This window comes from Argiope bruennichi, chromosome X1 (genome assembly GCF_947563725.1).
Source record: "Argiope bruennichi chromosome X1, qqArgBrue1.1, whole genome shotgun sequence".
NCBI lineage: Eukaryota > Metazoa > Arthropoda > Arachnida > Araneae > Araneidae > Argiope > Argiope bruennichi.
In genome coordinates this window covers 54984052-54998433 of record NC_079162.1, presented here as the reverse complement: position 1 = coordinate 54998433, position 14382 = coordinate 54984052, and the positions used below count along the sequence as shown (strand labels likewise).

Genomic DNA, 14382 nt, shown 5'->3' with positions numbered 1-14382 from the left:
ATTATTGCGAAATTTTACTGATATTCATATTGATTTTTCTTAGAATCAGAACACTTCATTTTCAATATAAGAGAGTGAGGGTCCTTTACCCATATTATTAGCCATGTGTAACTCAAGAGAACCAGAACGATTAATTTGTTTAACTTTGGAAACGATGACAAAGATTGATTTTACTCTTAAAAATTTTCTACAGAATTCTGATGAATTTGAAACATTTTGCAATACGCGATGTTAAATTTAATTACTTTATTATTGAAAAAATATGCATATTCTTTAGTTAAATAAAGTTTTAATCTCCAAACAATTGCATCAATTTTTATTGTTTTCATTTTTTGAAACGAATCCTGTATTTCGAACAGAAATTTGGAGAATCCTATTTAGGCACTAAGTTGGCAACAGTTTCGAAACTTCTGTTTTTCGTTTTTTCCCTGGCTGAGTGAAATGTTGTTAAGATGTTTATTTCGTGATGATTGTTGTTATACATTGTTATAAATATGTTTACTCTGTTACGTGGTTTAAACCAGAATTTACAATATGTTGATAGAAGAAATAATAACCTTAAAGAGGTTCCTGATGAAGTTTTGTCTTCGAAAACACTGGAAGAACTTCTCCTGGATTCAAATCATATAAGACTCTTACCTAAGGTAAAATATGTTTCGAAAATTATGATTTGAATGGTTTCTAATATGTTTTCATAATTTCATCAGTTTAATATTTTGAACAACGAATAAGTGTATATATTATTTGCTATTTTTAAAATATATTTTGATGGGGAAATATCGTAGCATATTTGAAAATGTTTGGTTTCGCTTCCGAAAAACAACCAATGTTAGCACATTTTTTTAAAAACTCTTTTGCATAGTTAATCAAAATGAAGCAGGTTTATCAAATAATACTAACAATTCCATACTCTATGATCAGTGGTTTCTGACTATTTCTATTTTGTTAAAAATGTATTGTAAAATACTAATGGACTGACCTTCTAGAAATAAGAAAGGGAAAAAAGTGAAGTATATATACTTTTGTAGGAGAAAAAGTAACCGTGAAATATGAAAGCTTATTGAGTCGGAATATTTGTTTTTCCTTTCTGTGATTATTATTCCAAGCTTATGCGCATATTTCTATGAATATCTTATATTATTCTATCAATTATTTAAATGCTACATAGTTTCTTATATTTGTTATATAGTTGTCTAATACATCAGAATAATATATCTGTATTTAAATAAATTTTTAAATTTGCGATGTGAAATCAGAATAACTTTTTTGTACTGTTTTAATACAAAAAAAAAAAAAAAAGTTATAATTTTAACATACCATTGCTTAAAAATAATTGGTAGCAAAATGTATTTTCACTTCAACATTTTTATTCTGTTATTACTTATTTATGCTATTTTTTTTTTTTTTACCTGTTAAATCTCTGCTGTTTTATTTAAATTTGATGTTTACATTCTTATTGAGAATGAACAGTAAAAAAGATTTGAAAATGTGAGGATATTTAAAAATTAATCATTAAATAAAAAATAAATTTGTTAGAAGCTTGTTTAAAGTGAGTAATTTTTCTCTATAATGTACAATTTGATCTGTAAAAATTGAAATTAATTTACTTTATTGAAATTTTATATTTAAGATGTTAAAAATCTTTTACAGGGCTTGTTTCGATTGCCAAAAATTAGGAAACTTACTCTTAGTGAGAATGAAATTTTTCGTTTACAACCAGAGATTGGAAATCTTACTACCCTTGTGGAACTTGATATTAGTAAAAATGGTAATTTTTTTTTTAAAGAAATTATGTTTTTAGTTGTTATCCCTATATGCTTAAATGAATTAAAAAGTTGCTTTCTGATGCATTTTTCTCCTATTATCCTCCCATTCAAAAAAATTTCGGACATAGTAAGAAAATTCAAAAAGCTAGTTTTAAACTGTAAAAAAACCTTATTTTCTTTTAGCTATATTTATTTCAACTCTGTAGCTTAAATTCAGTCATTAGCTGAACTTAGAAGATGTAAATTTTGAAATCTGTATTAAAATATGAACAAATATGGTTAATTTTGTCAGTGTATTGTTTGATGATTTTTAAAAAACTGAACAAATTTGATTTCTCAACTTTTTCCTCCTTTTCAGTTTAAAATTGTTATATTTATACTTATAAATTTTCAAGTAATTTCAATTTCATTCAGATTTACTGCATTTATCATCATAAATCAGATGAAAATTAATATAGTTATTAAGGTGTGACTTCTTTTTCATTTTAAGCAGTCTTTTTAATTCATTTCAGTATTGTAGATAATCAACTTTACTGAAAATGTGTTAAGTAAATGATTCAAAAGAATTTTAATTATTTTGATTCAAACACAAATTTCATATAGATAGTGTAAATTCCTTTAGTATGAGCTTCTCTTTTTGCATACAGAGGTAAAAGTTTAAATTGGCTTACTTTGAATTTCTTTAGAAATATATGATATACCTGAAAACATCAAGAGCTTAAAACAGTTGCAAGTTGCAGATTTTAGTTCCAATCCTCTGAAAAGGTCAGTATTGTACATGAACTCATATTATAGAATATTTGTATATTGTTAAAAAAGTCTTATTTAATTATTATGTTGAAATTTTATCAAATGGTATGTTCTTGATGTATTTCAAGAACATGTATGGTATGCATCAAATGGTATGTGTAGCATGCATTTTACTAATAAATTTAAACATTTTTATGATGAAAAAAATACCTTTACATTTATAATATATATTTTATAAACTCTGGTAAAAGCTTTTAAAAAGTTAGTGAATAAATTTGGTTTCTAGAACAACAAGGAAAGACTAAATAGGAATTACTACTTGTTTTTCATTGATTTTTCTCAAACTATGCATTTTTATTAAATAAAGTAAATTTTATGAAGAAGTCATAAAATCTTTTACTTAATTGTTTTTTTTTACTCCACTTTCTTCCTGTATGCTAAAAACTACCTAAAACTGTGTTTTTATCGAAATTAATTTCAAGCTTTCATTTGCTCAGATGATCATCATTAATGAATCCAAAAAATTCTATTACTTACTCTGAATTAAATTGAAATCTTTCCCTATTTATTAAAAGCAATAGATGCATTCAATTTGTAGTTTTTAGTAATTCTGAATATTATATTGAAGCAAAATGAAATTACATTTGTTTATGATTTTTAAGTATGGAATTAGATTTATAATATCTGAAAAACATATTGCTTTCTTCGAGTTTTTGTCATATGTAAAATAATTATACTAAGTATTGTTACTTGAACTGTAAAAGAAATTACTAGTTTTATTTTTAAATTTTTTATATGAATTATAAATATGAGATGTTCTTGTTATATAGAAGAATTTTTTACCAATGTTGAGGATGCTGTGAAAAATACTCATTAATAACAAAATGATTAATAATGCGATGATATGCTATTTCAAATGCTTCCTTTTGAGGGAAAGATGATAAAAGCAAGACATTGGAAGAATTTATGATGCGAAGTGCATATTGCATACATTTTGAAGTTGGAGGATTTTAATTAATAATAGATAAAATAGGAATTTGATAAGATATTAAAGACAAAAATAAAGATTGTCTTTCTAGACTATTGACTACAGTTTAATCCAGTTTCATATATAGTTGCACTCCATTAGTTAAAAATATTATTAATTACATTGTAAATAAAAATAAATTCATATAAAAATTTTAAGAGAATTTCTATAAATTAACCTTTGTATAAAAACTGTTGACCTGAAACAAGTTTTGCTCTAAATTTTATGGAGGGAAAAGTAATGGTTATTTTTTTTTTTTAATAAAAGGTGTGAAGTAATTTGTTTTTTGTAGTTCTGCCAAGATGACTTAATAAAATAGAATGAATGATTTTTTTTTTTTTTTTTAAATTTTCAATATGACTCTAAAACTGTGTATTTGCATAGAAAAAAAAATATAATAAAAGAATGACTTCTTTTTCTTCAATTAAATTTTCTTTTAATTCTTCAATTTGTACAAAGGCCCTAAAAGAAATGGCTGGAAAGAAATCTAAAAGTGTACCTATAATTTTTTTGTTATCTACTAGTTTCTAAATTCTACATTTTTTTTTTTTTTTAATGCTTAGTTATAAAAAAAAAATTTTTTTTTTAATCACATCCTTTGTTTTAAGTTTGATATAGCACATGATTTTTAAATATAAATTTTCTGTCATCAGGTATCTGAATTGATACTATTAGAAGCAAAAACCATAGGCTGAATTATGTTATCTAAAAGGTGATTTAAAAAAAAAAAAACTTTAGGTTTTTTTATATAAACTAAAGGTAAAAAGTATAATTTTTTTCCAATATTTTTCTGTTGAATATTATGCATATATGCAACTTATGAGTCCTATTAGAATTTGAGCATTCTAAACTTTTTTCACTCTACTCTGTCATTTGATCTCAGAGAACTAATGTTTATCTAATCAGATTTGTTACACCTCATGTTGAATGCGATTTTTTGTTTCTTCAGTCTGAATTTTTTTCAAATATAATTTTGTGTGTGTGTTATGCAGAATATGTTGTGATATAATGCATCATGCGTTGTTTTTCTAAGCTTTTGTTTCTTTCATTATCAAAAAATTATTTCTTATGTAACCTTATGTATACAATGTTTGAAGTCTGAAAATTTATTTTGTTACCTTTTACTCCTTTCAAAATTGGAAAAATTGTCGCTTTTCTTTTTTAGAGTTCCATTTAGCATCGTTTATCTTCAAAATTTAACTGACCTGAAGTTAAATGATGTTAATTTGACTGAACTTCCTTCAGATTTTGGAAGGTAAAAACATTTGTTCATTTATATAGAATATAATTCAACAACAATTGTTTTATTTCAATATTTTGAAATTTTTGTATTGAGTGAAAATTTGAATTAGAAATTTTATTTATTGATATACTTTTTTAATTTATTTGCTGCTATTATATTGAAAATTTTTCTTATACATTTATAGGTGAAGAAGAGACCAAATGATTAAATTTAAAATATTAAGCAACTGAGTACATACAATTTTTACTTTAGTTAATTTTCAGTTCAGTTTCATTAACATATATCTGCATATTTTTAATTCTAGTTTTAACTGTGGTTTGAATTTTTAACTAAATCTTTGTTAAATTCCTAAGAAGCTTAAAAATATTTGCTTACTACAATGCTGTTTGTCCAATTTTTTCATTCGTCTCTACTTATAATAAAGACAAATATGTGATTCTCCGTCTCTTTCTGTCTCACCGTGATACGCTACAAGCTTGATCATTTGATCTACAACTGCCAAATTTGGCATAAATGTGTTTTAGAGTGTGGGAATATGCCTTTCAGAGAGAATTTTTTCAAATGTTATTAAAATTTTAAGCTGAATGATGGAATATTTTTGTGATAACTTCCATTGTAAAAAAATTAATTTCACACCATTTAAAAATTTTAAAACATTGTCTTTTTGACGATACCAATCATGCAAATTTTTTTCAAATTTTTTTTTACTTCATTTCCAAAATTAGATTACATTGTTGCCCAGAAATTCAAGATTTTTTTTTTATTGTTTCATCAAATATCTGTTCGTACGGTTTTATTCCATTGTTGAAAGTTAAAGAAAAAGAATTATGTTTAATATGCATGTAGTTTACAATAAATAAAAAATTGAAATTACAATCTCGCAAAAATTAGAAGAGTGATAAACTGGACATTTACCTTTTTAATTGCTTTATGATATCTTCAGATTGGTTTCCATTAGAAAGGTTCGTATATGATATGAACAGAATAATTGCCATATAATTAAAATAACATAACTTGAATATTTGATAATTTGATGGAATCATGAACATGTTGTTATATTAGAATGATTTAACTGAAAATAAATATAACCAATATCCCTGTAGAACCAGCTACTCACTAAAGACAATCAGTTTTACATATTTGACTTTTAAAATAATGAATAACTATTATAGAATATCATATAAATGAATAAATGCTATTCAGTTTTTATATTTTTTCAACATTAGATGTTCTGCAGAAGAATTGGGTCATTTTATTAAATATTTAAAAAATGTATTCATATATTTAAAATTTTCCAGCAATTAAAAAATTATAATAATTTTTTTCTTTTGAAATAAATGTTTACTTGGCCTTTTTTTTTTTTTTTTTTGCCATTAATTTTTAAGGTGTAATTTTTTTTTATGCCTTTCAATCAAGTTATGGCTTAAGTGCCATCTATTTGTTGTATGTAGGAAATTCAGTTATTGCACATCTATAATTTTTTAATTGCTTATTCTAAAATAATTTTTGAAATATCTGCATGATTTCAACTTCAGTTTGTATACTGAATTTTTTCAGTAATTCATGCAGGATTTTTTCTACCATTCAGCTGTGAATTATGCTTTATTTTAAACTGCTTTATTGAAAATTTTGTGTTTAGGGTGAAAATTTTGTGTTTAAGGTACTGAATTTAAGGTATATAAGGTACTGAATTTGAAAACTTAATTTTAATGTGTTGAACAATCAAGGTGAAAAATTCTTTAATTCTGTTTGTGAAAGAAATAATACCAATTTACAAGATAGCTGATATGCATTGTCTGTTTTTATAGTTCTCTTGCATTTTTCCATATTAAATATTGCAAACAGTAATCATTGTGTCTGAATTTTGATGAAATCTATAATTTTACTATAAATGTTAGATTTTGATTATCATCAGCATTATTAATTCAAGAGTTATTCACTTTCAAAATTATTCATGTTTGGCTGAAACGAACAATTTTAATTTACAGACTTGTTAATCTGCAGACCTTGGAGTTACGTGACAATATGTTAAAAGATTTGCCATCATCATTTGTATCTTTGAAGAATTTAGAATGTATTGATCTAGCTAGTAATATGTTTGAAGAAATGGTAATTATTTTTGTTACTGATTCATTATGTAATTAAATGCTCATAGTAATTCATTTCATTTCAGTCATTCATTTCAGTTCAGTCATTTTAATTTTAACATTAAAATCTGTTATTTTAATGTTTTTCTGATTTTATGATCAGCAAAATTATTATTATTCAAGAACTCTTTTTTTTTTTTTTTTACAGCCTTCTTGTTTGTGCCAGCTTGTACAATTAAGAGAGCTATGGTTAGATTCTAATGAAATATCTTCTCTTTTGAGTGTAAGTAACAAGTCTGGTTGATTTAAATAATAAGTATAGTATTGGACTGTATTCATTGTTTTCCATTATATAACAAGGTGTGCATTGTCATTAAAAACTGCTTTTTTTATGGTCTTTATATAAGGGCTTTAAAAGTGCTTTTTTTTTTTTTTTTTTCTGAAGATGAAATAATATTTTGGGGAAGTTTGATTTGCCCTAATATAAAAATAAATTTTCTTTGTTTTATCTCATCCTTCAGTGAAAAATGTTGACCATAAAGAAGGAAGTGATGCTAGTTGCTGATTCGTTTGCCTTACTGAGTTCATAGGTTGAAAATTTCCCCTATGATAGTATATAGTATGTATGCTTGGGTGTAGAAAAAATATATCTTTCATTGACTTCAATATTTTTTTAATTTTTTATTGCTTGCATTGGTAAGCAAAAAGAAAGAGAGAGAGAGAATTTATTGTCAGGGATAATTTTATATTTTGGCCAGAAATACATATATAAAGTTGGTTTAGCTGTCACTTAACCTCATTGTTACACTTTTGTTTTGTGGTTACTTCTATACAGAATATTTATTATATTTTAGTAATTTTATCAATAAATTATTTCAATAATTTTTCTGCATGTAATTTTAATGCCAAAGTTTTTTTTTAAAAAAAACAATATTATGTTTATGTATGTTTGTTTACTCAATTCACTGTGGACTTGCAAATGTGAGTACACTGATTTCTTGAAGGCTTCCAAAAATAAATATAAAACGTAATGTTCATGGTGCTCCACAGAATTTGACATTTCTAATGTGGGAAGCTGATTACAGATATTTCAAAAAATTTTCTTATTTAAGAAAAAGAGATCTGCACCTCTGAAGCACAATGCACATGTTTGCCTTTCATTACTGGATGGCTTAGAAGGAGGTGGCAAATAAGTTTATTTCGTATTGGAATAAATTTGTATTTCTAAAATAAATGTCACCAACTAAATTTATGACAAGACTGTCTAAATTTGGAAATAACCATATTCAAGCGAATTTTTCAGATAGAAACTTGAAACTTTGAAAATATTTTATTCATTAGTCTTTTTTCCTCTATGAAAATTTAATGTTTTTTACTTATTATCAATATATACAGAAACCGAAGAAGTTTTTATATTTTCCTATCTTATTCAAAGAAATTTAACAACTGAAAGTGTCCCTACTGCAATATTTAAAGAAATAAATGATGAAATAGGATGCACTACTTTTGGGGACATCCTGTGTGAATATTAAGATTTTGGCAAGCAAATCTAAAGTTATTGAAGCATATTTTCCCTATTGCTTGATGTATTATGAATAATATAATGATAATAGAGTTAAATCCAAATAAACCTTATTAGATTTAAGCTAATAATTTGAATAGTTCATCTTGTCTTGTCCTTGAAAATCGTCCTATTAATATTTTATATGTATTATGAGTTTTGTTCTAAACATCTCAAAAAGAATAAAATTGGGTTTATATATATATTATGCCAAAAACTTAGAACATAATGGAAAATTGCCTTTTAATTTTTTGTGTCAGTAAGTTGTTTTCTGAATTACTTTGTATGCTTTAATATCTGTTGTTTTTATCATAGTGATTTGTGTTGTCTCACAGCTTTGTATTTCAGTTATTATTGTTAAATTTTGAAGAAATCTTACTTTTTTTAGGATATAAAAAAATTGAAAAATTTGAAATGTTTTGATATTTCTGAAAATGATTTGGAGTTTCTTCCTGAAGAAATATCTGGATTAGAAAGTCTTACAGACTTTTACATTTCTCAAAATTACCTCCAGCTACTTCCGAATGGAATTGGTAACCTTAGTGAGCTTACCGTTTTTAAAGTAAGCACATTTTTTAATGTAATGAACTATAATTTAATCATGTTATTAAAACTTAATAAAATAATATTATGTATTGATATTTAGGTATAGTTTTGTGTGTGTGTGTGTGTCTTTTTGAAAACTCAGTCATTTTTTAAAAATTTAAATCTGCATCTCTATGTTAACATGGTAAAAATCTGGATGACTTCAAATAATAATTATTTTTATTTATTATTATTATTATTATTATTTTTTTTTTTGTACAACTAAGATTGTTATTTAAGTTTTTTAAACTGTATAATTATATAAATTTATTCTTTATTTTCAAAAATATTGTTCATGACCTTTGGTTTATTTCCATTGTTGGCCATTTAGAGATAGATTTATTTGACTGAAATTGTAATTGATATTTCCATGGCTTCAGAATAAGATATTCCAAAAATAACCTAAAAAATCATTTCACTGTATAATTTCGTGGACTTTTTTAAGGCTAAAAAAGTTAACCTGTATTTACAGACACTATAACTACTGCTTACATTTTGAATTCTCTAAACTTCTTTATTAAAAAAATTTATGTCTGTAATTATAGAAAATTATTGTTGTAAAATGAAGCTGTATGGATCAAATATGTTGCATGCAATATATATCAGATTTAATTTTTTAAATCTTAAGCCAGTGGTGAGCTAATATAGCCCACATATCAGCTATGGCCCATATAAAGATCTTGCCTCAAATTCTAAAATAATAGTATAGACATTTTATAAGCTCACTTCAAGTCTTATCCAGCCTTCCCGCAAATTCTAAAGTTAAAAGTATAAAATTTTATTGCAAAATAAAAGCTTTTAGAAATGTTGTCACAACTTCCTTCATTGTATAATGATTAAGGAATTTAAAAAAAAATTTGTTTAGTAATTATTTAGTTTAAAAATAAGTTGATTATTATACCTGCATATATATTTTGCAGCTCACTCATGACAAAGTTTGCCTATATGTGTTTATAATGAAATCATGTACTTTATTGCATGTATTGATTCTCTTGTGTGCAAAATAAATAGAAACTCCTAATAAGTGCATGCTCTCAATGGGGTATTTTCGTTTTAACATACTGAGAACCGTGAATAGTTGCTAAATTTTCCTCATATTATGGGTCATTAAAAATTAGTCAGTTGGAAATAGTGATGAGAGTTGATATTTAAGAAAAATTCAAATGCCTTCTATTAATAATAGTAATCCAGAAGTACTTTTTTCAGTCCTTTTAGTGCATTCATCACGGTGTGCAAGCATGTTTTATGTTCTATTCATATATGAGTGATGTCTTTCAAAATAATAATTTCTACTAATACACACACACACACACACACCTGTTACTATATTTTGAATTATGTTCCATTCTGTTCAATTGTTACGTATAAACCTTGTCCCAAGAATTAAGGGACAAGCATAAAATATCATTTGCAAAAAATATTAAGAATAAATTGTGATGTGTTGGATTGTAAATGAAGTCTTCTGTGCAGAACATAAAAGACAGTTGCATCAGACCTTGACAAAAGATTGATTCGTTTTTTACAATCAGTTGTTAGCAACTTAAAACTCTGAAGAAAATTGGACAAGTCATCACATGTGAATTTAAGTGAGCATGCATATAAAAAAGCAAAGAAAGTGTAATTTTGAATGAATATTTCATTTAGTGGAATAATGATATATAATTCAATAATAAAAGCTTACATTTCAAATTATTTTACTTTATATGTATATGCATATGTTGTTTCCCTCTAAATATCCTCAGACCCCTTGAGGAGGATGGGAGTGTCTGTCGCTAAATTTTCCTCAGGTTAATACTTTAAAGAAATAGACTTTTGCTGAATTTTGCAAGTCTTGAAAAGGATGTTTAATCATAAAACTCATTCTATAATAGGTATTTGCTTTATATTCAAGATTTTTTTATAAATTTACTAAGCTTGTCACTAATTAATTAAATGCATAAAGAAAGTTTTCTTCTATTTGAATTTTTTTTTTAAATCCTTTTTAGTTTAAGGAAACAAGATTTTTTTTAAATCACAGGTTAAGGAAACAACTGAGAATATTATAAGTTGAAATTAAATGGTACTACAGTTGCTTTGCCTCTAAAACTCAACCTGTTAAAAAAGCTATAGAAAATGTACTGTAAATATAATTTATTGCAAAACTAAATAAATATAATATCACATGATAGGGTGTCACAAAATTATACTCTTTAATATTCTTCATGGTTAAATTTTAAAATTGGGCAACATATTTACAAATGTTAATTCTTAATAGTGTTTCTATCATAGATTAATAACTAAATAAACAATGTTCCATTGAAATTAGCAAGTTCTGCATAAATTCTTGCAGTAGTTCATACCTTACTTGTTAGATTACTATTTTTATCATCTTGCTTGAAAAATATTGTTATTCATTTACATATATTTTACGTGTTAGCTTTCCCTATGCATTCTTAGATTATAATATAGGCAGAGACAGGCATTCCATGGCATTAATTTTATTCTGGAAATGCCATATTTCTTATTAAGTTAGAGGCATGAATCATTGCTCCTTCTTATTGAAAAATGCATTTGGCTATGCCAACAAATCTAGTTTTACATTTAAATTATGATCTAATATTTACTGAAAAAATTCTTAGTATTCATTTTTTTTAATTGCAAAGGGCAAACTACATTCAACTGTTAAATCTAACCATTACCAAATTGTTATTGATCCTCCACATTGTTATCTATGAAAAAAAATAAAAAATCTTTCTAGGTGTTTTTTTTTTTTTTTTTTTTTTTAAAAATCTTACCAGTAAAATTTATACCTATTTAATTTGTCTAAATTCTTGTTTTTCTTTTCTTTAAATATGTTAAGAAAAAATTACCATAAGAAATTACTGTCTGATTAAGCCTTGCTGCTTGTTGGTATGCTTTCAAATATTGCTTTTTTACATTTTAATTCTTCTTATGTTCATTTTCTTGAAAGTTCTTCTATGAATCATATTTTTAGATTTATATATATATATATTCCTGGATACTATTCACTAATTCAGACTGCAAAGATGTTTTCTTTTATCTTCCGTATATAATCTTATTAGACTATTTGGCATTTATTTGTAATTATTCTATAAATTCTTCTCATTAGATCAGTTTGAAATATTATGTATGCTTCAGATGTTTCGTTTGTCTTTTCGATCTAATATTTTGATAATCTCCTATTTTGAAATCTCTTTAGTACTCAGCATTACGATGAAATTATAAAAACACTATGTAATCATTCTATAACATATTTAGTTGTTCTAAAGCTTTAAAAGTGACAAAAAACTTATAGTATTTAGAATTGTTAATATAATACTTTAAAAAAAATAATGTCCAAGAGAAAACCGTGATTAAAATGTTCTTTCAAATTAGAAATGGTCAGTATATATATTTATTAGGAAATGATTTTTAAATTAATGAATTGTTATTGATTTATGGATTGAATAATTTCTTCCTGAATATGAATCATATTGTAATCTATATTTGGGAGATGGCATATGTTTTTTGTTTACATATGATTTCAATTTAACATTTTATTAAAATAATAATTAACTATTAATTAGTTTATTTCTTTGCCATTTACAAATGTAATATTTTTTATTATTTCAAAAAAGAATTAGAATTATTATGCATAACAATTTTTTCTGTTTTGCTTGTTCTAGTATTTAGCATCTTAATATTGCTCAGTATTTCAGATTGCCATTTGAAGACTGCCAATTTCATTATTTATTTTCCCTCCTCTACTTGAAATTCATATGCAAGGTGATACATATATAAATTGGTTATCAAAATTTGTTCAAATGCATTTTTTGTATATAATTAATACATTAAAATTTTATTATCTTTATTTGAAACACTTTTGTTTGCCTCAATATTATCCAGAATTTAACCTGCTGTTTGTAATACTTACTTTTGATTTTATTAATTTGCATATTTGTTGCAGGTTGACAGCAACAGGTTATTGTCATTACCAATGAGTTTGGGGAAGTGCACCAATTTACAGGAATTGGTGTTGAAGGAAAACGAAATATCTTCTTTCCCAGAATCTATTGGTCAACTGAGAAATCTTAGGACTCTAATCGCTGACTGCAATAAACTGAGCAGTCTGCCATCTGAAATATGTAACTTAATTCAATTGTCTGTTTTGTCTCTTCGTGACAACTGCTTATATTATCTTCCTGAAGACACTGGCATTCTAAAAAATTTGCAAGTTCTAGATCTCTGTGGTAACAGGTAAAAAATGTTTTCATTTTCAGTTAATATACAAGGTATTCAAAAATGTTTGAAACATGTTTTAATCTTTTACCGGTTAGTAATAAGTACTTACTCTAAATTCCAGAAATATTCAGCATTAATTGGCAAATAAGGTTGCTTAACGATTGGTCCTGATATTAATTTTCAAAAAGTTACATTTAAAAAATTTTTATACATTATCCGTAACAAAAAAATTGGTCAATTAAGATTAATCAATTTGAATTTCTTTCTTTCTGCTATTAAATCATTATAAAAAAATTGTACTCTTATATCTTATCATTTGACTAAGTTATGCTGAATTGAAAATTAACCATTTTGAATGGGGACCATATATCAGATTAGGCATATGAATCAAGATATCACAAGAGCAGGAAACTGAGACAATAATAACATAAAGGAAGATTTTGTAAATTTCGCCTGGGCCTGCATATATGTATTTTATGTACTTTCTATCTCAAATCATGCCTCTTTTTTTTATTTAAAAAAAATCCATATTTTTGTGTGATTTTAAAAACCATTACAATTTCAGTCAGCTGCATTTTTAAAGGAATGACTAATTTTTTTTTCCTCCCTCATTGCATTGGAGTCAATTCATAGTCACATGATAAACATAAAATAATCTGAAAGCATTTAAATTTCATTTATAATGTGTAATGTGTTGTTGTATACTCATAATAATAACAAAAATAATAATTCAAAGATTGAAACGTTTCTTTATTTTTTAAATATTTTCTTTGGTCACTTAATTTTGTCTTGTACACTAAAACTTCAATGAAGAAATCTGCCCTCTGACTGATTTTTTTGTGGTGATGCAATTGTCATTTTAAAATTTTATTTGAATTTGAACATAATAGTAGATCTGCTTCCTGGATTATAATTGTAACAAAATAATCGAGCAAGAGTTTGGGCCACTCTGAAAGAGGTAGCAGTGTGATCCTCTGGATTCTCATAATTTTATTCTGCTTCGTTTTTATTAAAGCAGGAACCTCAAATACTCATTATACTTCTTGCTCACTAAATTTGTTGATAGTAAATAAAAAATAATCCATATTTTCAGTAATATCAGTGGCAATGAGTTCCAATATATATACAATCATAGTATTAAA

The 14382-nt window shown here is 25.2% G+C and overlaps 1 protein-coding gene across 1 annotated transcript in view; it reads left to right on the top strand.

The window, feature by feature from the left end:
- Positions 1-425: 425 nt before the first annotated feature.
- The window catches only part of LOC129958342 (protein lap4-like), a 40063-nt gene continuing 26106 nt past the window's right edge, over positions 426-14382 (top strand). The window contains exons 1-8 of the mRNA XM_056070762.1: positions 426-644; positions 1651-1768; positions 2453-2531; positions 4709-4798; positions 6775-6895; positions 7082-7156; positions 8823-8996; positions 12966-13255. Coding sequence (XP_055926737.1) covers positions 495-644; positions 1651-1768; positions 2453-2531; positions 4709-4798; positions 6775-6895; positions 7082-7156; positions 8823-8996; positions 12966-13255 — 1097 coding nt within the window. The 5' untranslated portion in view covers positions 426-494. The remainder of the gene's footprint in view (positions 645-1650; positions 1769-2452; positions 2532-4708; positions 4799-6774; positions 6896-7081; positions 7157-8822; positions 8997-12965; positions 13256-14382) is intronic.